At 33.3% G+C, this 26970-nt stretch overlaps 1 protein-coding gene across 1 annotated transcript; it reads left to right on the top strand.

Annotated features, from left to right (window-relative positions):
• Window positions 1-1370: 1370 nt before the first annotated feature.
• LOC123539469 (uncharacterized) lies at window positions 1371-26228 on the top strand. Its single transcript, XM_053530010.1, has 5 exons — window positions 1371-1478; window positions 1711-1772; window positions 4330-4506; window positions 19173-20249; window positions 21109-26228. Exons 1-5 carry the CDS (start codon window positions 1384-1386, stop codon window positions 21585-21587), a joined length of 1890 nt encoding a protein of 629 aa, XP_053385985.1. The 5' UTR covers window positions 1371-1383; the 3' UTR covers window positions 21588-26228.
• Window positions 26229-26970: the final 742 nt, after the last annotated feature.

Here is a 26970-nt window from a genome sequence, read left to right as displayed (position 1 = left end):
CAGAAGGTAGACATTCTCTTTCGCATAATAATGATGACTTAAATGTATATTTTTCCACCACTTTTTATTGCCTGAAAGGTATCCGTGCAGACATAAATCTGTTTTCTTCCGGCCAAATTCGTATATATTGTACAGATATCTTTGCAACTGTTTTATTCAAAAGACAGGATTTGCAAGTTGTACACATACATTCTAAACCATCGGTAGACAATGCCCATGTCAAAAGAATGAATCAGTTTAATCTATATCTGTTTACTACAGATAAATTGCGTTCTATAAGAATTCTTGAAAAAGAAATATATAACTGTCAATTTCACTCCAGTGTTTCCATCGTTCGGCAGCAAAGTTCGTTCACAGTTTGCTTATAACAAGCCTAATTTAGTTTATAAGCTTTTCTGATCTTTTCCTGTCTTGTCATTAAATAGTACTCTCTTTTTGGCCAGTCATTTAACGCTACATCAATTTTACTATCTCCTTCTTTCTCTAAAACATTAGAATTCTCCGGTGTGAGAATTAGCTATTTTTAGTCTAATAGGGTTCACTAATTCTATTAGTTAATACTGTGCATAAATCAAAACACGTACACTAAATGATAAATTTGTTCGTTCTACAACAAACCGACAATCTTACTATCGGTCTATAATACCTTCACGTTAGTACGTAAATCGTGTGTAATGTATTTCAATAAATGCCAGTATTTAGTTTTACAATAAACATTCTGCCATTAACATTTGAAGTTATAGAAGACCTATGCTATAAGTATATGAACAAGGAAACAATGAGCAGAACTACACAAACTAGTATTTAAAGAGGACATCCGAGCTTATAGAGCCAGCACTTCTCAGAAACTGTTCAAAGACCAACTTAAAAGCAGGCTGTATGTCCAAAGGATAATTCAACAACAGTCAGAACTATAAAAGTGGGAGTACATGTATCTGAACCCGAAAAGACGACACAGTACCTCTAACAAGACACAAATGCCAAAGTTAAAATCACCTTTCTTTCCCTACCTTTATTATGTACAATATCATATGATATAGAGTTGTGAATCAAAGAAAGTGAGTTGGGAACAGTGAGTTTTAATATCAATTATTTGGAGCTCCCGGAGATAAAAAGATTTGAGCATAAAAGCGTATCTAGAAACCCGGTACCGTGAATTATAATTATTAAATTCAATCAAAACGTTACCTGTGTTTGTGAAGAAAAGCATAATATGTCAATACAACACTAAATGTGCAACATGGATGCACAGTTTACGCCAATGGCAATACCAATTCTAAATTCTGCTTATCAGTATGATTTATTAGATTTCTTTTTGTATAATGACATGAATTATTTGGCACATTCTTTTTGTACCCGTTTCAGCGAAACTATTTTAGTGAGATGTTTTTAAGAGATCTGAAAAACAACGAGGATATACATCCAACAGGAAAAAGCCCGCTCAAAGAAGTCATTCGCAAGTACAAAGATGAGGTTTCGTAAGTATAAAGCAACTCCATGTTGATTGCATTGATAGAAACATCTACTTTAGCAGTTTGGTATGTTTATGTAAAGTAGCTGACAATTGGAACGTAAAATATTTCAAGGTCATCATTTAGCAATTTGAGAGTGTGCGATATGATGTATTTTAGCTATGTTTGATGTGGATTTGTTTCCTTACTTTAGAGTACGTACTATGAATAATCTTAATATGAAATACATTTCTTTTAGTACACCGGATTCTGGAAGTGGTATCTATGAGGGCATAACCGAAGATTCTGATAGCTCGTCTGGTAAAGTTAATTACATATAACATACGATCGAATATTTGTCAGATCTGAGTTCCATGTTAGACATAAACTCATTGTGGAGAAATTGAATGTTGAGTTTGATGCCAATTGCGCAAGACAATTCAACAATTTATATTAGAAACAAAAAGCCCGACGTCTCTAAATTCGAAAAATGATTCACTGATTATCCTTATTTTGCAATATTTTATATCTGAAAGGTCGTATTTTTGCAAATATGTTTAAGAGACAACACAGTACGAGACATGGTTTTTCTTGCGGACGCGTTGGTCGAGACGGCTAAGACGCTTTTCTACGGAGGTGAAGGCCCTGGGTTCGATTCCTTGCTTTTCACATTGCAGTATTTTTTTAGGCTAGACACTTTATCATGATTGTTTCAGTCTTTCCAACTGTGAATGGGTACCAGCAAATAGCTAGGGGTAACGGATAATTGGGTTTAATGTTCTTAAAATGGAGTCGTTGAAAAACTCTAAACACCTTATGTTCACTCATCTCGTCTGTTTCACAAAGCGACAGTGTAAAAAATTTACAGTTATCATCTTTGCAAATGTTCACCGATAGATTTAAACAAGCATTTAGCTAGTGATGTGGAACTTGTGAATTAAATGACTGCTCAGTTAGCTTTTAACTAAATAAATAAACAAACCCGCCCGCTTAGCTCAGCAGGGAATGCGCAGATCTACGGAACGCATGGACCCGAGCTCGATCTGCGAAAAGGGCGTATGTTCTCCGTGACGATTTGATAAAAGACATTGTGACATTGTGAATTTTAAATAATAATTTCTTTTACAGTAAGGTGAATCATTTCAATTGTTTGATAATGAACAAGGTAACTTAAGTGCTTTTTAGCCTGAACGATAAGAGTTTTTATCTACCAACAGCTTTTCATTTATGTGATGTCAAAACTATCAACCATGTCATCGGTTTAAGATAAGTCATTAACGTAATATTGTAGACCTGCCATGACTTTCTGACATTTCTGTGCGGTTACGTACATATTTACGGCTGTATCAATACTGAGGACAAGAATTAACATGGTATAATTTACGATGTCACAATTATCCAAATAGTGGTTATGTACTACGGGAAGAGAGAAATACACATTTAATAAAATTTATTCTGGCACATCTGAACATACGAGGGGTGTTCCAAAAATAATGTCATTTGTGTTTTATTTCGCGGAAATCGTGTCATGTGTACACGAAACCACCTCGTGTCGACAGAACGATCACTGAATCGTAACATAGGTAAATATCGCGCTCACACGTTCACTGACTTTGGAACAATGTACATTGCTTTATAGCGTATTCATTACACTTTACACAAAATGACTGGGAAAAGAGCTGAAAATGTGCTTGAAATTAGGGCCTACATAAAAGGTAGGTCGCTACTCGGCATGAAGCTTGTAGATATTCACCGTGAGGTGTGCGACATTTATGGGGAAGGTCAAATGTCTCATAGGACTATTTGTAGGTGGGTAGCTAAATTTAGGACCGGACAGCAGCAACTCAAAGATGCTGCTCGCACAGATCGTCCTGCAACAACTACGTCGAAAGGTAACATCGAAAAAAATCCTCAATTTGCTAAAAAAGGATACCCGATTCACCGTAAGGCAATTGGCCCGACTGACAAACTTGTCGTTAGCACGAGTTCGTGGAATTTTGAAGAAACACCTAAAACTTAGAAAAATAAATGCAAGATGGATACCCCATTTGTTAACAGATGAACAAAAGAGGACCCGTGTAACAATGGCAAAAAACTTCTGAACATGTACCTAAAATACAGCAAAAAGGTTTTGATAATATAGTTACTGGTAATGGAACCTGGGTTTATTATTTTGAACCAAAGCGGAAGTATTCCAACCGAATTTGGGCCACCAAAAATGCGAGACGCCCAAGTATTGCCAAACGAATACGAACGGTGAAGAAGGTTTTGTATGTATTTTTTTCACTCATAAGGGTCCAGTCTTTCAAATTCCAGTACCAAAAGGCAGTATGGTCATAGGAAAATTCTATAAAAAAAGTTGTTCTAAGAAAATTGAAGAACTACTACAAAAGTCGCCGCCCCAAAACAGGACTTAAGTACCTCCGACTTTTGCATGATAATGCACCCGCTCACAAGGCACGCATTGTGACCGAGTTTTTGGAGTCAGAGGTTACCGTCCTTCCACACCCTCCGTTTTCGCCAGACCCCCTGCGACTATTTTCTGTTTCCCAAACTTAAATATCATCTGTCTGGAAAGAGATACAAATCGAGAAATGCCCTTGGATCTGCTGTTTATCAGTATCTGATGGGTGTTCCCATAGAAGAGTATGAACAATGCTTCCAAAAGAGGACTGACCGGCTCAAAAGGTGTATTCAGGCTGACGGAGAGTATTTTGAAGGGCAGAGCAAGTTAAAATGATCAGAACATTTGCAGTATAGGAGAACCGATGCAAGTGACATTACTTTTGGAACACCCCTCGTATATAGTTTAAAATAAAATTTTAAGAAATGTCTGAGATCTTACATGATATGTAAGTAGACTAGTTATTTCTTTCAGAGACAAACTTGGACATCCATTTTCTTGATGCTACTGTACGTGAGCCAGGCTACAAACTGGAGAGACGTGGTAGAATCATAAATAGAGTTAGTTTGTTAGCAAACACCAGAACTGACATTCCATCATGGCGTAGAAAGGATTTAGAATCTGACCACTTAAAAAATATTGTTAAAAAAGGTAAGCTTAACAAAATAAAATTATGTTTTCTACATAGAGGATATAACATGAGTGTCTTTTCATATTGAATTCATAAAACGAGTACAATGAAATGATAAACTACAAAGCTCACAATGTAATATTCTTTTTATCACATGCTAGCTTTCCTGTCGAAACATAAACAAGTCAATTTGACCAACGTCTCCTTTACTAGAAAAGACGCTTTATTACACTAGTGTAATTATCATTTTTTGTGTAATGGCTTTATTACACTCCCGCGACGTCTTACATTTGATAAATGTCTATAGACCTCCTAATCAGAATGATGATTTTTTCTTTGATCAACTTACCACTGGATAAATGTATAGTATTACATTTTTATAACCAATAGTAAGTGACCTAAATGAAATCAAAGAACTATTTCTGACTTTTGTGAACTGTTCTGTTTAAACAATATTATAAAGGAGGCTACCTGTTTTACAAAAAGATTTGGTCCCTCTCTTTAAGATGTATTTTAACAATGTTATAAAGACAATAAATTTTGCAACGGGAATCAATGACTGCCACAATATGATTAGTATTGTAGTCAATATTAAGATTCAAAACTATTGATAAACAAAAAAAAATCTGAAATAGGAGTTTCATAAAAGTTAATGTAAAATTTTTTCGAAATTAACTTTAACAAATAACACTTTTTGGAGATATTTCTCGGGAGTTTTCAATAGTACATTATATATATAACAAGTTCATTGAAGAAGACGTCACTAAAATCATTTAATTAAGAATATTCCAGCTAAATAATCAAATAGGAAGAACGAACAATTACCATACATGAATAAAACAATAAGAAAAGTAATTTACCAAAGGTAAATAGTATAAGTATTTAAAACATAAATTAATTATTGGACAATTTCCGTACATGTTACTTCCGTAAACTATGATTCACGATCACAAACCTAGGCTCATGGTCGCAGACAGGGGTTCACGTTCGTAAACATAGGTTCGTAAATATAGGTTCACGGCTGTAAACCCATGTTCACCCCCGAAATTCATAGTTGATTTTTTAATCTTATTTAATATATCGACCGTAAATCATGGTTTACATTTGATAAAATAGGTTTCTTGAATAACCTATGAATTTCGGTAGTTATCATATGATTACGGTCGTTATCCTATATTCACGCTCTTGAACACCGGTTCACACTTGTAAACCATAGTTTACGAACGTGACCGTTAACCTGAGTTCATGTAATCATTGGACAATTGGCATGCCATATACGTATGTTTTTAACAACAAAGAAAATGACGTCACTCGATCTTCAGCTATTTCCGGAAGTAAAGAAAATGAAAGTAGACATGCAAAACTTGAAAAGGAAAGTCGCCTTTAGATTGGTCGATAGTCAGGGGTCACGCCAAGGGGTCAACCCGTCAAAATGTATGCGCGTTGCTATTATTTCTTTCAGAGCAAGTGTACATAGAGATTTCTAGAACTTTGTCAAATCGCTCAAAAGATCCTTTTTGTTGTCTGAAAGTGTCAGTATAAGCCCCGGTGTAAGATATTTCCGTATTTGAGAGTTGCAGACCTAGACATTTCAGAAATATTTTCAAAATGAATTTCATGTAATAAATGTTGATTCTACGGAAGCGTGAAATGGCCATTAGGCGCTTATAAATACGTTTTATCAAGTTACAGGTGCGGAAAGGTTTTAAGCGTAAATGCCTGTGAAATGTTTCGTTGAAATTATTATTAAAGGAACAAGTTTTGAATAATAGGGAAAAATGGTGACTGACTAAAAACAATACATTGTATTCAATCGATTAACATACATACCCAACCCGTTGGTTTGACCGGAAATTTAGCCAATATGACCTGCACCCCCATTCAGTGCAAGTACACAACAAAAATGTGCGCATTATACTGGTAATGTAACGGCAAACTTACACAAAAATACGTCGTCTTGAATATTGCGCAAGTTTTTGGTCCGAGTAACAGCTATATACCCCTTATTTTCAAATTTTTAGGGGCTAAACTGTTAATTATTTTTAGTGGGGCGTGGGGGGGGATAAAATTAAGTTTTCTTAAATGGATATGTCTTAGTTTCTTTGAAATAATTAAGATAGATATGAGTTATATCGGGGTCGTATGTAGCAGCAGCAACATACACTTTGAAAATGCAACTTTAGGGCCGCATTCAAAGTGTATGTTGCTGCTGTTACATACGACCCCGACATACACCATACTCTCCATTATTGGGGGAATAAAAGATTAGTAGATATCTTTTATTCCCCCAATAATGGAGAGTATGGTGTATGTCGGGGTCGTATGTAACAGCAGCAACATACACTTTGAATGCGGCCCTAAAGTTGCATTTTCGAAAAAACATTTCCTTTTACTTCTTCTCTTCTTCCCTTTTATCGGATTTTACATGGGGAGGGGATCCGGACCCCCGGATTCCCCCCTCCTCTGGATCCGCGCATGTCAGACATTCCGTGCGAGTATAATACAAAACATAAGTAGGCCTATATATACAGGTTATATAACAGCAAACTACTGGTACTAATTATAGGAGCCGCCCACTTAATTCAATAGATAGCGCATATCTACGGAGTGTTCGATCCTCGGGCGGGACGTATGTTCTCCTTGACGATTTGGTGAAAGACATTGCGTCTGAAATCATTCGTCCTCCACCTCTTATTCATGTGGGGGAGCTGACAGTTACTTTCAAAGAACAAGTTGTACTGGTACAGAATTCATGAACACTGGTTAGGTTAACTGTCCGCCGATACATAACTAAAATACGGTTGAAAAACAGCGTTAGACCAAAAACAAACAAACAATTTTTAGACATTCAGTGGAAGAACAGTATAATTTCAGCTTTTGAGAGTTATTATATATGTGCGATTAAGGATTTTGCTAAAATTATGTGATGCGACCATCAAACAATAGAAATAACGCCTGACCAACTTTGCTAACTAGAGCTAGATACGCCTGTGAAGAAAATCAAAATTCTGTCTGAAAAGAAATTCAAAACACACACTTTTTAAAAAGTTATTATTTAGAGATTTACACAGAGAAAAACACTGAACAGAGAAACTTTCGAAACCCCATGTTAAATTTTCCAAACTGCTAACAGTCTAGATCTAGGGCATTTTAAAGGTTTATATTTATCATCATTATAGAATTTGGAATGTAAGTTCTTGTTTGCATAGCAACGAATTTTTTCCTATGTGTAAAACACTGGTCAGTGATTTCTAATGATTTGTGGATGCAATATATGTGAATGGACAGCGTAGCAACACGTACTTTTCAAACATTTCACGCCTGATAATTTGGAACCCCTCTTTTAATAGTTTGATGAAGATTCTATTCAGACTACTGTATGTAGGAAGTTGATCTACATTGAAATCTGGCACCAAAACAAAACCGTTTACGAAAAAAAGATTAGTGTGACAATATTTTGCAAAATTCATTTTAAATTCATAAAAAATTTAAAAGGTGAAATTAAAAAGAAAAAAGAAAATTTCATTGGGGTTCGATCTTCAAACTTCTTTCATATGAAGCGAGCTCGCTACCTCTAAGCTACACACCAGTACGTACATTTCAGTGGATAAATATGTATATATCTATATATAACTGATTTCTGTTTCGGCAGCATAAGTTGAAAATTAAGATCAATCAAAGAAGTAGACCTATAAAATAAATTTATTTTATAACTCTTTGTGTAAATATATTGGGCACCGTTTGTTTGTATTTTTTTAATTATCAAACACTTACTTATGCAAGTGTCTATGACTCCGATTCATACAAACATAATACTGTTAAAGTAGGCCTATAGATTCAAAGAATAGATTATTTATTTCAACGGGTTTTCGAAATCACAGGAGTAATAAAATATCTGTATACTTTTTGGAGGGGGAAGAAGCGTTTGTTTAGTTGCTTTCACTAAGCATATTCTATGTGCAATTATGAAAAATAAAAGTAACTTACCCGAATGTTTCCATTCTGACAGCAGATAATTTGCATTTTTTTCACACTATATTCCTTCAAAGTGCTCATCTTATCTTAGCTCCTTTAGGCTGATCATTTTTACGTGTCTTTTAAACAGTTAAAAGAAATTAAACATCACTAATAAGCCGCTTTAAGTGATATTCCTATTTTGTCTTGTTTTGGTTTTCTTTTTTCATCATTTGTATTATTGTTAATATCTCATTTTTTCTAGATGTTCTGTTAATCCAAACAATCATGGCACATTCATTTATGACTCAATAACAATTATCATGTATATAACTGTTTGTGTCCACAAGATGTTTTTGTAAAGGTATTGCACCAGTTTTTCAGCCTAAGTTACCCGTTTTATTTGAAATGAAGACCTCAGTATCATTTTTACGCACACAGTCACACAGGCCAAACTTGCAATAAATATTAGAACATGTTTATGTACAAGATATTTTGTTATAGCATCACTTTTATGTGCATGACAGTAATTCCTATTGGGACGCTGAAGTGTCCTTATATGTTAAATATCGATATAGTAATGCTGCTCTTCGACATATCATCATTATCCGGTGCATACCACAGATCTTTTTTTATCATTCTTTTGCAAAGAAAACTTCAATTTTCCGCCGTATGTGTTTGTACGAATGTATGATTCGTTATATTTGTACACCATTTTATATTGGTTATTTTTTATAATCTTTACCGTGTTGGCCTAAACCTGTTTTCATTGTCTGCACCAGAATGTATGATTGTTTATATTTGTACACCATTGTATATCAAACCTAGCAAATGCCTCTGTATCTTTACCGTGTTGGTCAAAACCTGTTCTCATAGCCTGCATCAAAGCTTACTATATCTTAACTTTATTCATGGATTTTTTTAGTTGAAAATGTAGTTTCTACCTTTAAAGATGGAGCTTACACCATGATCTCGTTTTTCTTGTACTTTTTGTGCGGATAGTACAGCAAGCGATTTATCGGATTATAAGGTATTCCCTTAATGTACATTTATAGGTGAGATCTTTCTCTTGCTTGTGCGTGCGCATAATTAAGTTGATATGTTTGTTCTTCTGTTCTTTAACAAAAGTTGCGGCGTGTACATAATCCACTTTCAAACTACATGTAATTGATACATATTATGATATTTTTTGCTTGTATCAAGCTTTATAATTTTCCTTTCTTGAATTTAATCATGTGTATATATTTGTATAAAATGTTTCGTAAGTATGTTCATTTTTCCACATCTTAGCTAGATTAATGTTATGATGAAGATGTATGTTCTTCTTCTTACATTTTTATATTTTATTTTAAGGTTTGGATCTGTTTTTCTGGGACTGGGTTACACATGGGTATGGGATTTTTACAACTGTCATTTTACTAGAGCTGTTTACTAGTGGCTGACCTTAATGTAATTGTCTGTGCTATTTGTTTATGACAATGGGTAATTCCCTAGATGCCTGGAGGGCAGCCATTGGATCTTTTTACAACGGATTACAGAGGTTTAAAAAGTCTATGTACTTTCATTATTGTCCATTACTTGAAATAGTACATTTCCTTCTGTTATGTCTCACGCTGTTATTTGAAAATTTGAAACATTATTGCAGTATTTTAGTTGATAAGATTAAAGGGAGACAACTGTTCCCGATTGCTCTTGTAAAATGTTTTCAAGATGCAGTCTTTTGCTCTTTATTGCTCTGTTGTGAAACTACTTTGAATTTAGAAGTCATATCTGTTATTCTTTTATTATTAATTTTAAGTGGTAATATTGAATTAAATCCAGGCCCGGGAAGTGAATCTGATTGTAACTGTCTATCGATTTATAGTCAAAACATAAGGAGCATAAGACATAAATTAAGCTACATAAAAAAGAACTGGCTCGATTTTGATGTTTTATGTTTTACTAAAAGTCATCTAGATGAAAATATATATATATATATATTATACCAGATTTATATAGCGCCCTTTTCATGATAAACACGTTCAAAGGCGCTTTACAGCAACTGCAGCCACACAGGGCGCGAAATCATCCTCTACTAGTACAGACACAGAGCGATCTGACCAGAGGGACAGAGTGAGACAAAGCCCCCACAGAGAGATCAGAAATCAGATACAGGCTTGTCCGGCTAACTTAGCCTAGCTTGTTGCGAATAGACAGCCTGGTTCTTTAACGTGCCCAGTGTATAGCACTGATACACGCAAGGATTGCCTGGGTTCCTGACCAGTACACCTCTAGCTGGGTGGGAAACACTGAAAAGCGTTTCTGAAAATTCCCGAGTAGCTGCCGGGGATCGAACCCCGACCTCAGGATTGGAAGGCCAGTGTGCAAAATGTTAGCAATGACAGTATCAGTCTAGAATTTCATTCAACAATTTACCGTAAAGATGTTTCATGTCACTCCGGAGGTTTACTTATGTATATATCAGACAATCTTATTTCAAAACGTATACATGAACTTGAGAACATATTGAAAGATCCGCTATGGGTAGAGTTAAAATCTAAACATACGTAATATCTCATTTGTAATTTGTACAGACAACCTCAAGCATCTATAGACTTCTGGATAAAACTGAACAATTCCTTAGAAAAAGCTCTTGATATTTGTGATAGATTAATGTTAGTAGGAGATATAAATGAGGACCAACTGAACATCAACAACCACAGATTTAAAGATATTCTTCTAATTAATGATTTACATAACATAATTAAGGAACCAACAAGAATTTCAAATCATTCATCGACCCTTATTGATCCTATTGCTATTTCTAATACTATTGAAGTTTACGATTCCGGTGTCTTTTTAACACTGGCAGAAATAAGTGACCATTTTGGAACCTATGCATATCTAAAATACCCTAATAATATACCTATAGCGTATAAACGAGAGGTTTGGAACTATAATCGCGGTAATTTTGATGAACTTAATAATTTGATTCAAAATAATGACTGGTCATTTTTAAATTCGAATTCGATAGATGTGGCATGTGAATCTTTTACAAACGTTTTTATCGAATTAGCTAAACAATGTATTCCGACATTTCTTGTTACAATAAGACCACACGATAGACCATGGTATGACTCCGAAATTCACAGAGCTTCAAGAAAACGTGACCGTTTAAAGAAAAAAGCTCTGCAGACTAATAGTGTATCTGATTGGAATTCCTTTAAGCGCATTAGAAACAAGGTAAACAACTTAAAGCATCATGCTAAGGAAAGTTTTTATAACAATTTAGAATTTTCTCGACCAGTCCGAAGTTTTATTGGAAAACAGTAAAAACGCTTATTAAAAACAATAGTAGTACTAGCAACAATAATATACCAACATTATTTGTCGAATATAATGGAGATGATATTTACTATACCACTGATAACGAAAAGGCAAACTGTTTTAATGAGTATTTTTCCTCTGTGTCAAGAGTTGATGATTCTAATGCACATTTACCTAACGTTATGTTAAAAACAAATTCTACCTTACATATATCTCCTATAACTGAAAGTGAAATTGCTGACATTATATTTTCATTATTAACTAATAAAAGCTGTAGGTCCGGACCATATAAGTCATAGGTTACTTTAAGAAACACGTTTAACAGTTGCAAAACCTCTTAGTATCATATTTAACAGATCTGTTCATGAAGGTGTTTTTCCAAATGCTTGGAAACTTGCTAAAGTAATGCCCCTTAAGTAATAAAAAATAATCCATCGAATTACAGACCTATTTCCTTAATAAGTTGTATCGGAAAAGTCATGGAAAGAGTATTTTTTAAACATATCTATAACCATTTATACTCCAATAATTTGATCTATTCTCTACAATCTGGCTTTTTACCTGGTCATTCAACTGTCTTTCAGCTCGTAGATATGTACCACCAACTATGTGAATCTTTTGACGAGAGAAAATCAACTTGCATTGTTTTCTCTGATATATCTAAAGCATTTGATAGAGTTTGGCACCGTGGTCTTCTTTTTAAACTTAAGCAATACGGCCTAGATGATACACTAATTAGTTGGTTTGAGAGTTATCTTTTGAATCGCAAACAGTCTGTCTTTGTTGGTAGTGAAATCTCGAGGATACTCCCACTAAATGCTGGCGTTCCACAGGGCTCGGTCCTTGGACCTCTACTTTTTTTAATCTTAGATTCTATGTAAACGACATAGCTGAAAATCTTTTAAGCATTACCCGTTTGTTTGCAGATGACAGCTCCTTAGCTGTAACTTCTTATGATGTGAATTACATAGAATCTGTATTAAATAGTGATCTAACCACAATTTTCCAGTGGTCCAAACAGTAGTTAATTGATTTTAATCCTAACAAAACTGAAGTAATGTTTTTTTCTAATCTACAAGTAAAGCCATCTCTTTATTTTAATGGTATTTTACTAGATTATGTTGATTTTCATAAACATTTAGGTTTAACTTTATCTTCCGGTCTTAAATGACACGAGCATATTAGCCACATAGAAAAGTCTGCATCGAAAGTTTTGAGTTCTATGAGAGCACTAAAATTCAAGTTAAAAAGATCTACTCTAAATCAAATTTATATTTCATATATGAGACCTATATTAGAGTATGCATCTATCGTTTGGGATGGATGCACTGTACAACAAAAACAATCCTTTGAAAAATTACAATATGAAGCAGCGCGTATAGTTACAGGATTAACCAGGTCTGTCTCATTATAAAATTTAGTTCAAGAAATAGGATGGGTCTCCTTAGAGGACAGACGAAATATTCAAAAGCTTATTACAGTTTATAAAGCTAAAAATAGTCTACTCCCTGAATTCTTGTCAAATATTTTTCTCCTGTTGTAGCAGAGATATCTAATTACCCTTTGAGAAACAATGATAACTATGTAACAATAGCTCGAAGAACTCAGATTTATAGTAACTCATTTATACCGTCATCTATCGATCTATGGAATTCACTTGATATAAATATTAGAAATTCTGAATCCCTTGACATATTTAAATCAAGGCTAAAAGATTTGTTCAAAGCACCAACAATCCCAAAACACTTTTTGATTGGTAAAAGACTGCCCTCAATATTACATGCAAGGTTAAGAAACCGATGCAGTAATCTGAATAACGATTTATACAGAAATCATTTAAGGATAACATAGTGTGATAGCCATATTTCATATCTTTCTAACTGGATGGTAATATTTAAATGAAATTTGGTCACTTTAAAGACATTCAAAATTAAAAACTTTTTACCGAGAGATTTTAAAATTTTTATCATTTTTGGGGGAGATAATCGGTATTGAAGTTAACATTGATGGGAAATATATAATTTCTTTGATTATGAGAATCTGAACTTGAGTTTCGAGAAAATTTGTGGTAGAAAGCTGCATTATATGATTCTGATACAAATATAAAAAAGAAATCTATAACTCATGAAAAACCAAAATTATCGGGGGAGGTAATCTAAAGGAAATTTTTGAGAACTTCTGTCACTATATAACTTGTCAATATGCACTTTATTTCTATCGTTCGACATTTTTAAAGCTTAAATTATCAAGTTGTATGTACGCTTTTAGTGAAATTGAGGCCTATTACACCATGTTATCCTTAAGAGATAATCCCAGTTGTGACTGTGGGTACCCCATCGAGAATGATGAACATTATTTATTTCAGTGTATGAAATTTAGAGAACAAAGAATCGACCTATTTCACGAAACCAGAACTTTACATCCTTTAAATGACACACTGCTATTATTTGGATCTGACATGTACTCAGACGAAAACAATACAATAATTACTTTGGCGGTGTATAAATTTATCATAAATTCTAATCGTTTTCAGTGAGAATAGCTTTGTCTTGTAATTTCTACCAGTACCTAACATTTGATATTGATTATTAATCAAACCTCAACTTATCGCAAACGAATACAATTACTCCTGCCCTTGCCTAGCTTCTGGGAAACAGATCCATGATGAAAAAATAGCAATATCAACATCATATATAACATTAAACTAGCTATATTTTTCTATTTTAGTTTCAGTCATACTTTGGTCTTTTCTTCATTCAATCTTTTGTAATACATGTTATAATTGTTTATTTCGTAAAAGTAATTAATTTTATGTAATAGTTAATTTTCAAGGGAAGGGCCGTTTACTTATGTTGGCAGAACTTGTGGTCCGACCCTATTGCTATAATTCAATTGATTGATATTATCTATATGTTGCTGTAAATACATGTATTATAAGCAATAAAATATGTTTAAACTAACTAAGCGTTTGTACAGGCCGGTATGTCTTAGACAACCGTCCAAATATGGCGTCGTCCTCGGCAATGAAGCGAAGAAGGGGGTCATGTGACCCGTCATGTGGCCAGTTTTGGCGCGATCTTTTTGCATTAGAGCAATACTGGGCTATTGGCTTTTAGAAATTTACATAGATACACCACGTCGATATCTAACGTTTTCTCGGAGAATACGGAAATGCACTATGTTTTACGACTAGACAATGCATATTCCTACGACCAAAATCAATAAATAAAAGGACAACTTGTAACACACCTATATCTGTTTTGTTAAAATATTTTAGAAGCTAGCTCTATATTACCCTTGATAATAATTTTACAGACTCGCATTTTTTCAAGGCGACACATGTAGGGAACTATTTTATTCCAACGGAGTTTTACTTAACAAGAAGTGACTAGAAAATCTAATAAGAGCTTAAAATTCCTATATATATATATATATATATATATATATATATATATATATATATATATATATATATATATATATATATATATATATTTCTGTGCAGGGGTGGATAAGTGGGGGTAAGAAAAGGGGGAGTGTGGTTGCACTGGCCGATTTGTCTTCGTCAACCGTCCAAAAATCTACCTCAAAATTCATACTAAACGAAAGTGGTAATACAATATCTGATACAGAGGATATTGCCAAAATATTGACTGAAATTCGTTCATGTGGCGAAAGACACAGGCAAAGATGAAGTTTTTAACCCTGAAGATCATAAATGTATACATAAAGTATATGAAAATTGTTTTATTCCAAGTTGTTTTTTAAACCAAAAGATCGTAAAACATTACTTAACATATTAATAAATTCAGTGTAAAAATTCTATAGGTGTCGATACAATATCGGCTAAAATTTGAAATAAGGCAAAGTTTCTCTTGTACTCTTCTGTACGGACTTAGTTAATATTTCAATATCCACTAATGTTTTTCCACACAGGTTAAAAAAGACCCAGGTAAAACTAATTTTCAAAAAATAATTAATTATCATTTCAGTTAGTCTAACTACTGACCAGGAGTATCCTGCCAAACCCGTCTTAAATATTTGAATAGCTACTATTGTATCAATTTCTGCTTACTTTGAAAATATTTTTGATGATTTTTATGTGCATTCAGAAAGTGTAATGGCTGCCAAACAACGTTACTATGGCCATTAGAAATCTGAAAATGTGCATTGGACGCAAATAATTATGTTGCAGCAATTTAAATGGACCTGAATAAAGCTTTTGACTGTTTACCACATTTAATCTTATTGAAGAAACTTTAGAGCTGTGGTCTTTCAGAAAATTGAGTTAAACTTATATCAAACTACATATTTTTCCCGTAATCAATGATATTGTCTTCTCATTGTATAGAGAAAGGAGTTCCTCAATGATCTATATTAGGGCCTCTCCTCTTATAACGTTTTCATTAATGATAACTTTTAAATTATAAAAAAGCACCTTTTACATCTACGCAGACGAAAATACACTCTCTTTCTGCTCACAAAACTTTGATCTCTTAATTCAAACATTATAACCAGACAGCGAAATACTTATCTGTTGGTTTAAAATAAATTGCATGCAAGCAAAACAAGATAAGTTTCAAGCAGTAACAGTTAGCAAAAAGACCAAGGCGAAATCACCAAAGTTCAACATAGGTAGTACGGAATAAAATGTGAAGATGAGGTAATATATTTAGGGGTTGACATTAATTCAATTTAAAGTTTGAAAACCAAATAAGATAGTTGTACTAAGGCAGCTGAGCAACTTACTATGCATTAAAAAGGGTAGGGAAAAGTCAGAAAATTAAACAGACTTGTTTTTAAGTAATCAAACTTTATAATTGTCTATTGTCTTGGCATTTTGTTCGGCGAAGAATACAGGAAATAGAATATATCCAGGAAAGTGCTATCAGATAGGTTTATAAGAATTACAATAGTTCTTACGATGAACTCTTAATCTTGGAAATAATTGTAAATGTTCATTGGGCGTAAAAAAATCTTTGTTTCCGGTATCCTGACCTACGCTAAATTTTTGGCACGACCCTGAATGTTGTGGAGAATTTTTCTTTAAATGTTTTTCAACAAGAAGTGCAAAACTTTAAGGCCTTGTGTAAGATTTTAATTTCACCATTTTACTTCAGTTGTACAGTCACACATTTTTCTTCATCCATGAGACCGCATCCGGTCAGTTCCCAAGACGGAATAAAGTGTACATGTGAAAGTGTAGGTGAAGGTGTATTTTGTCACAGCAGAAATTTCATTTACAACAAAGTTCGCGTTTAATGTCAGAAAATTAGTACCGTATCGCTAGACATAGCTTTGACTAGCCATGATAAAAAAAGAAAACTTTTCATTTCTATCCCGCTTGTGTCAATGGTCGAGTTACTTTTCCGCTTTTGTGAATGGTTCCCGTCTTTGATATTTTCCAACATGATATATATTTTTAAAATTTTCTGAAAATATTACTGAATTGTTTTTGAATAAAGTAAGCTTATACAATACTTTCACTATCGAGTGATTTGTCACGCTACGGTGCTTTTAAAATTTGGAATTTTAAGCACACTTAAATGTCTTTTCCCGAGAATATTTTTTTTCTATTCTTTCTTTTTCTTTTCAACCATTATATCTGTAGGAATTATTTGCATCCTTTATGTTACGTCTTGTTGTATTGTTGAATATTTTTTCGTATTTGGTTAAAGCTCATGCAAACTGCACAATTTTCCCCTCATACCAGAGATGTTACTTCGAGCCAATCTAGCTACAGAGCTCCATGAAGTGGGCAAGTTGTCAATTTCTTGTTAGAAACTATAGAGACAGGTTGTGTAAGCATAAGGCCGTGACATAATTGGAATGTTGGTGATAAACGTAAACCCAAACAATGGTTATCAAATGCATTAGTGCAAATCACTTATTTCATGTCCGTTCATTTTTAACGTTTGAGGTTAATATAATGTCGTTTTTAACTGTGCACATTTCGACCAACTTAAAGGTCAGAATTAGCAGGGTTTATTTAATTATTCATTCATTTATTTATTTATTTATTTATTTATTTGGGGGTGGGGGGGGGGGCGTACCGTTTCGTGAACATTTTAAAATTTTAAAATCTCTTTCCACAATAACTTACAATTATCCCATTGAAAAGGATTGAGTGACTGCATATGATCGTTCCACTGACGGGCGAACGGTCCAACCAGTGTGTCATTCGGTCCGACATGAGGTGTGGGATTGATTTTTGACATGGTGAATTAGACAAGGTTCTAGTATTTCAAGTTTCAAAACTGGAATCGTTTTGAAATCTGAATTGCCCAAATAAACCATGGTTAAAAATGTTCATTTCAAAAGATAAAATTTAACATTATGGGAATGGCCAAATATGCCGATGTATTCTTTTTGGTTCAGTGTTAAATAGATATGCTTGTATTTATTCATGTATGCAACAACAAACAATAAAAAATTATTAAACTAAATAATGAAGTTTGCTTATTTATTTAATTGTTAAAATGTGAAAAGACAGTGTTATGATTACCCTTCTGTTTATTCATATTAAATCTTTACCGTTTTTTTTATTCTTTTTTCTATTTTTCTAAGTATATTATTATTATTATTATTATTATTATTATTGTCATCATCATCATCCGCAGTCATGTTTTGGGAGACCCGGGTTCTATTTTTATAGCGTAAAAGTTTTAAAAATGTTGTACTCAGTTTTTTTCAAACAACCCAGTTCTGTTTCAAGCTAATGTTGACAGCGATTAAGCGGCTTTATCCCGCTATAATATTTACGTTATTCAAATTTGAACAACAAAATTCACATTCTAGTTTTATTTGGGTGTTCAATGAATACTGCCAATTGCTACAAAATCTTAGCCAATTTTCAATCTTATCGTACATAAATAAAAATATTCTTTGCTTCAAAGCTTTCACTTTTGCCTTGATGGAAAAAGAATATATAAGAAGATATATATAAAGTAGGCAGTAGTTATATCCACTCCTTTTATGAACTACAAATAGGTATTTTACTGTTTACATATGACGAAAAACTGGATGAGAAATGAAATCTTTAGCATATAGGCCGTTCACGGTCAACGCTTCAGACGCAAAGACGTGGCGTCGTCAAGCGTAATGTTTGACGTTCCGCTAGATGGTGCTGCATTATAACCTCTTGTATATAACGATTGTCAATATTGAACATTTAATTCAATATGTGCAAGATTGAATCTGAGAACCTACAACTGTTGTATAGATATCATAATGATTTAACAACGATATTGAGTATGTAAAAAATGTTAATAGCGGCATCTGAATTAAAACGAAATATTTTAAATGTCAATATTTTACATTTATATTCATGAATGTCTATTATAGTAGCTAAAGATGTTCATATCACAGAAAGTTCATATGCAAATAAACAAGCATCTTCTATAATTCGTCTGTGAACATGTTTCAGGTGCCGATGATCAGTCCTTTTATGAATCATCTCTTTGGGCTGAATGTTTAATGTATAAGAGAGTTGCAGTTGCGGATAACTTAGTACAGAGAAAGGTTCTACCATCTAACGAAGAACTCCACACAGCCTATCGTACGTTTGGGAGACGATCAGAAACATTTTCTAAAATTTGTGGTATGATTTGTGAGGAAACCATGGGCACAGATGAAGGTATAATTGATGTCTGGGTGTCTTATTGTATAGAGGATTGTCTTTCAGATGGTACACCTTCTATTATTTTTGTTGTGATTGCGAAGGATACTTTGAAAAACATTCATCTAACAGACTATAGATATCATTTGATTTCTCAAAACACATATAGCAGGGAAAGCGAAATAGTACTTGCTAGGGAGTTATCAGATGAAACACATGATATTTGCAGTAAAAGTGATACACTTGAAGAGTTGAGAAAATGTATAGCGCGCCATGCTGATGATCTTCTTGAAAGGCACAGTAATATTAATGTGATTTTACCAAGTTTAAAGAAGTCGAAGGGATATTATTCAGCCAATCATAGCATTGTCGATGAACCATGCATTGCACTCTATGTTCCTTTGAAAGGTTGTATACCAATACATGAGGACCCTTTTCCGCAAGAAATTGATGGATTTAAGGTAGATGTTCTGGAAGGTAAATTCGAAACTTACGCAGGAGGACCAAACGAGTTTCATGAACACCTGAAGATGGGATTGGCTATCCATGCAAAAATCCTTGATAGTAATAAACATATACTTGGTGGTACTCTTGGAGGATTTGTAAACCATCCCGTTTACAAGATGTGTGGAATCACTTGTGCTCACGTCGTTTGTTCCAGTGAAGAAATGAACGTTGTCAAGCTATGTGAAATTAAAGATGGTTTCAATAAACCAGTGTTTCAGCCAATGAAGAACAAATCCACACCGTTCGGTAGAGTTGTAATGGCTGTTTATAAGCATGGTGATGAATCGTCATCAGGGGTGGAAGCTGCTCTTTTTAACATACAAGAAAGACATCCTGAAGATGGCAGTTTTCCGATGGCTTTCAATGATATACAAGCAGGTACACTGTTGCTTTATTATATAAAATTATCCCTGTTTTAATTTTCAAGACCGAAAATTGTACGAGAGACTTTAAAGATTCTATATCTGAACAAAGACTTTTAATTTGCTTGCGAGCTAAAAAAATTTTGTCAAAAGAATATAATACGTAAGTGCACCTGCTAGAATTTAAACTACATTACAGATTTTCCACAGAATAATATTTCATTTTATAACTTCAGTCAATCTAGCAGGAAACACATTTTGTTTCATGTAATCTAGATTCAGGTATCGATAACAAAGTTCTGTGAACAGTATATTTGTGTTTTCGCAACTGATCATTCATACTAAGGCAATCTTCATTTATTTTTTTATCGGGTCTTTGTTATTCTTTTTTTTAATATTTTTGTTTAGCTTCAGTCTCCTATTTATACTTCAATCCTATTCTCAGCTTGATATTTGTTCTTGCTGTTTGTTTTGCTTGATTGTTAAAATATGTGTTTCTTTTTGTTAACTTTATTCATGTGTCAGTTCGTTGAAATATTTTGATCCGGGTCGATGAAAAGTTCTCTAGTCATAGTATAACTTTATAAGGTTTTTTATCGTATTGATAATTTGGTCGTTACTTTTCATCTTTATAACTTACGTCTGGATCTACCATTCCAAATTCGCTGATAACCATGATAACTTATGAACTTTATAAATCTATCTCAGTATCTACAAATTCAATATGAGATTGTTTAATATGCAGTTAATGTAATTACAAACTCTAGATCTGCATTTAATATTTTTGGATCATTTTCAAATATTGCTGGTGGTTCGTCTCCTTTGTGAACTTTTGACTATTTTGTATTACATTATCTAGAAAATTTCGTCTTCAGGTTTTGATGAAAACAGACCGCTTACTTTCAATTCGGGAGTTGTCTGTGAGGCATCGGCCATCAGCCCAAGAACTGAAGTGTATAAATACGGCATGGCGACTGGTATTACCAGAGGGAGCTTTGCTTTACAAGGTGCCGTTGTTCGCAAAGAAAGAATGGAAGGAAATAGACATAGTTTTGGATATAGTCTTAAAAATCAGTTAGTTGTTCTACAAATAGGAGTGGAGCCTTTTGCAGAAGCCGGGGACTCGGGGGCTTTGGTGCTGATAGACGAAGGTCATCACGATTCTGTCGCTATCGGCATTGTTGAAGGTGGCATTAAAGGCAGAGTGTTTGTGACGCCCATCTGTGATATTCTAAGAGCCTTCGGGTGTTCAAACCTAGAGATGTACAAGTTTAACAGTTCAAACAATGGCTCTCTGTCAACTGACTCTGGGGTAGATGTTGATGATTCCGAAGCGATGGATGTCAATAACTAGTAAAATGTAAAGAAACTACAGACTTAACAAAATAAGCTATCAAACGTTTAATATCTCTGAATGCTTCTGAGATGAACTACTGTCACGTATGCAAACTTCTGAAGCAGCTAAAAAGTCAACATGGCAGCAATACTGGAACAAGTCTAAGAATAACTTTCACGTTTATTTTTATCAACCCCTTTAATTATCAAAATGAGATAAACACATCTTTATTCCAGAATCATTTCCTAGTCTGTGTTTCGTTATATTTTCTTCTTAATACATAGAAGCACATTATTACCTACGATCAACAAATAACAGCAGGCTATGCCATTGTTTAGAAATGAAAAACTGTTTCGGAGTTGTCGGATGATGCAAGTGAAATATCCACTACAAGCGAAATACTGGAAAAGACGAGAACGTGTATAGCCAAACTTCTTGAGAGAAATAGTATTAGTTTCGGACCTAACACATAACTAAGTAAAATGTGTAGAATAAGTTAGAAGCTGGTTCCCAGGTAAACAAGGATGTCAGTCAAAAATGATGACTGTGATAAACTGTCTGTTATGATAAGAAAATGTGTTGATAAATTCTTTAACAGTCTCCGTCGTAACTGGAGCTGAAAAGAAAACTAATGATGATATGTTTAGTTCACAATATAGGATGTTAATAACAAGTATGCTTATATAAATTGCCGGTCCATACTTTGTGCTATTGTCCTGTCTATAGTTCAAAATTAATTTTGCTAGGATAAGGTCAAACCTTGAATAAGAAATATGAACATACTTTTCTGACATCAATTAATAAGATACTTCTGATCATGGGCAATAGTTAGAACAGTTGACCGGCAAGTCATGCAATAAGCGTATATATATTGAACAGTATTCTGATAAAATAAGTTTTGCTTTGTGTAATGGACCTTCCAAAATTCATTATTTCCTTATGCCGAATTTTCCTTCATCTCTATACAGAAAACATATTTGATATTATTGTTTGGACTATGTATATGCAAAATATTCAGTCTAGTATGCTGTAAATAATTATACTGCAATCGTTTGAAGTTAGAAAATGAAAGAAAATGAGGAGGGAGTCTAAATGAAAGTTTCCCGAAAACGTAACTTCCATGTAGATAGAACAAAATGTTAAAACTTCAGCAGCATTAAGCAGTTTAATTTTATGACAATATATATGCAATGTGTTTCGTTCAATGGACATTTTTCACTCGCATGGCTAGTATCGCACTAGTACATTTGACACTTGTTTGACTGATGTTTTCTTGTTATACAGTATATCGCTTACTCCAGAAATTGTATGCAGATTGTTTACTTTATTTTATGCAGTCTTTACTTTATAAAAAATGTTTGTTTTATCTGTAGATCTGTATGCAAACTTTGAACATATTGAATAATTTTGCTCTTTCAGTATTTATACAATGTATAAAAATACACGTTTTGAAGAAGAATTATTTTGATTAGGCGTTTTGGTTTCTGTCCTTTGAGGCTGGTCAATTTTTAATAAGTCCTTCATTGAAGGATTATTATCGTAGTTTATATATGTAACACACAAGTTGTTGAAACAGTTTGTTAATGAAATACTTTGTTTTGAGGTAAATGCTGCCTCTCAGACTGGCGTGTTTAGTTATGTTCTTTGTTTGTTATATGAAAGTGTTTGTTTATTTGTTTTATTTTCTCACGTTGTATTAGAATGCATTGTAATTTTGTTTTAAACAATCCTTTTATGTACTATCATTATGTTGCTATTGAAATGTTTCTTTAAATTTTTTGATGAAAGCATAGTGTGTAAATAATTTTCTTTTCTTAAGTTTGACAGTATTACACATAACTGTACGAACAAATTATATATGAGAACCTGATTCTTTTGAATGAAATTAAAATGATAATTTTAGGTTAGGGGATTTGATCCATTCTAGATTAAATCAATGTTGTTTTAAATTACCTTAATCCGTTTATCACTAGCTAAGGATAGCTCTATCACTAGGATAGTTAAGGATAGTCCATCATGCACTGGTTACTAATACTAATTTGAAAAATACATGCAATATATATTTCTATGTATGGTTGATTAATATTCAGGTCAGTTCTTTCTAATGTCTCATAATTGCACAAATGCCATTTAGCGATTCTTTCACATGCTTCTTGCAAAACGAATTTATTCCAGCTTAATTAGAGATTCTTAAAATGGTCTTTGTATGTACAAAAATCTATGTCTCAGAAGGCTAAAGTGTGCGATTAAGTCTCTACGTCAATCTCAAAATTGTACTACATGGGTTAGTTGTTTTTGTTTTTTTTTTTTTTTGTTTTTTTTTTGTATCTTATATAATGATGACAATAAAGGGCGTACATTATCTTTGCAGAAGAAACAACGGAATCATGTTAATGTGTTAAAATAGTTATTAATTTTAAATGAACAAGCTTTGACAAGATTTATCGGTCCTAAATTCTTATATCAGAAACAACGAGATGCAATTCGTTTTGCTTGAGGCTGATGCAGGTGTGATAAGTGTATTGGTCAATTAATAAGACTATATTAAGTAGGTAGAGCTTGTTTTCATCTTCTAAGCAAAATTACTTAAAGATAGAAAGATGTACAGTATATAACACATGTACATAGTTTTGCCCATTGTCTGTCGTTGTTCAGTCGGTCGCCGATAGAGCGGATTTATTGTCAATAAATAGGGAAAGCTTGACCTCACAACAGTCAAACCTCATATCATTATAACCTGTGGTCAGTAGGTGACTCCTATTGTTTTGGGCTCAATAGGTCAATGGTCAAGGTCACTTTGACTTCGATACTGAAAACGGTTTTCTTTTTGTTTCAAAGCAATATCTAGTTTCACACTGCATATAAGGATATTTCCACAATCTGAACCAAACGACTTGCTTTACATGCAGCTTCTAAATACATATCTTATATTTATGTATGTTTATGAAATTTATACTTTTTCTGAATAATTCTGAATTCGCATAGCAACCAGGATGGGAAATTCTGATTTTAACAAATACCTCCAGAGCATTTTTTGTCGTAACAAATGCTAAGTGAACATAAGTAAGTGTAAATAATTAAATGTAAAAGTTTCGAACAAATCCCTTTTTGACTAATAGTGCTATAAAGTCTGTTTAACCACCTTCAGCTAACTTTCCAAATCGACTGTTTGCTCTTATTTCAATTTTAAGCCACGTGTCGTAAGCCGTGACAGTGTGTCGCTTGGCTGTCTACCTAAAACAGGTTTCGCTGCATTTAGCTTGAATTTGAAGTAAAATCTACGTTGTTTCTGGAAATATATAATTGTATAAGTGTTCTTATGTCGCTTTGCAAGGAGAAATTCGTTCAATGTTGTCCAGAATACCTATATATTTTATATTTTAACTAATGTTGAAATTAACGATAGTTGTGGAAAATGGTTTTACTCAGTAAGGATAATATTGTTGCAATGTATTAACTATGTCGATTTAGACTTTTCGGTCATTTTTCTTTTATCTTTCAAAGCAAATGCTTTTGATAAATGTTTGTCTAAAACGACCAGAAAGATAAACGCGTATGTACAAAATTGTTTAAACGCACCTATGCAGTTTGTTAAATTTAAATATGTTGAAATTCATCCATAAATACAAGTAAATAAGTAGATTATTAATAAAACAGTACACCATATGATAAACGGTATGTCATACACTGACCATTTTAGATGTAGATTGATCAATTTACTTTTACAACGGATAAGGTTCCTTTTCTAACAGCTGATAGGAAAACAACACCAATAGCTTAGATTTTTGTTTTACGCTGAACTCTTGTAAGACTGTGTGATAGTTCTCTTGATGAGTAATGGAAAATTGAATAATAATAATAATAATTATAACAGTAATAATAATATAATAATAGTTATTATTATTATTATTATTATTATTATTATTACAGTAATAATATTAATAGTTATGATAACAACGACACACAGGTATACTTCTTCTTTGGTTTTATTGATTGCAAGCAGTTGTTTGTGTTATGCTACTATGTGGCATTTAATTTTTGACGGTGTGATACATTTTGTATACTATTTTGTCTGATTAAAAAGGTATGGTTTCTTAAACTTTATATTGTCATATTTATTATTTCCCGTTCTATGTCTATCTGGGGTAAAATAACTTATTTAAACTCCCCTGCATGGATGGACTATTTGGTCGCCGTTCCTCCTTCTGAACGTCCGTCCATCTGTCAATACCTTATCAATGAGAACTTCTCTGAAATCACACGATAAAGTTTTGAAGAAACTTAGGTAATAGAAATGATCCTGAAAGCTTGTCATTTTTTTTGTAATATTTCAACAACAAATGCTGCTTAGTTAATAGGTTTGTTCAACTTTAAATCTTGTCTCCGAACATGATTTGCATCAATAAGAGGAAGACCTTTTTTTTTCAAAAACGCAAAATCAAAAGACAAATTCAAACCAGATTCCCTGAGTGAATTTCGGGTATGGTTTTACCTACATATACAGCTTATGGGAAAACTTTTAAGATTACATCACCTTTGAAAATGATATTTTGACAGGATGGAAGTACGGGGACAATAACTATCAGAACAAATCAACACTCATTACAATATTTACAAATTTATTTACAGAAAATGATTATCGACAATGAATAAATAATAAATGAAAAAAAAAATCTGATTATAAGAAAGAAAGAAAATCTGAGCTCAATATCTCTAGATATATAAAGTTCTAACACTAACAGTTCCGTTTTAACAGTTGTTTCCGTTAATTTCGAACTTTAAGTAGCACAAAAATACAACATATCTTCAAGTAAAGTCCCTTTAAACCGTGAATACGTTGACTCCGATTTGGTTCCCTATGATGGTAGGTGATTGGATCCCTGAGCTGACTTCAGTGGATCACAAAAGTCATCGTCTTTGCGGTTTATGGCACAACCATAGGACGAAAGCTCTGCGCTGGGAAAATCACATCCAGGCGAGTAAAGACAAGTGAACCTCGGGTATTGTACTTCCGGGTTGTGACATCATCACCAGGTAAAAGTCGTCTGGCGGAAGAAGCTAAAATATATAACATATGGTAAGCACCATAGCAAAACAAATGTCAGGGCATAAAACTGCTCCTTTGGGTACACCATACCTCCGTAGGCTCCCATAAATAATACGTGCTACTTATACAAAATATATGTGCTACTAAGTTCATACGTCACGTGATTAGAATACATCAGTTATTACTTCCATCATTACTAAAATTAATTACTTAAAAGTCTAAAGTTGAAGTATGGAAAAGATATGAAAAGTTTATGATGAAAAAATTATAGATACGGAAATGATAAACTGCAGCTATTATTTACAACTACAAATTAACAGAATTCAATGCGAAGTAACGTTATACAAAAGCTAG

Source organism: Mercenaria mercenaria, chromosome 18 (genome assembly GCF_021730395.1).
Source record: "Mercenaria mercenaria strain notata chromosome 18, MADL_Memer_1, whole genome shotgun sequence".
NCBI lineage: Eukaryota > Metazoa > Mollusca > Bivalvia > Venerida > Veneridae > Mercenaria > Mercenaria mercenaria.
This window is presented reverse-complemented; position numbering and strand designations above follow the sequence as displayed.

What these genes read in the sequence shown, in the direction of transcription:
- LOC123539469 (XM_053530010.1), top strand. Translation starts at nt 1,384, where the DNA reads ATGTTTTTAAGAGATCTGAAAAACAACGAGGATATACATCCAACAGGA. An exon ending in AAAAAATATTGTTAAAAAAG is followed by an intron (nt 4,507 to 19,172) that starts GTAAGCTTAACA and finishes AACATGTTTCAG; the next exon opens with GTGCCGATGATCAGTCCTTT. An exon ending in TTTCAATGATATACAAGCAG is followed by an intron (nt 20,250 to 21,108) that starts GTACACTGTTGC and finishes TTTCGTCTTCAG; the next exon opens with GTTTTGATGAAAACAGACCG.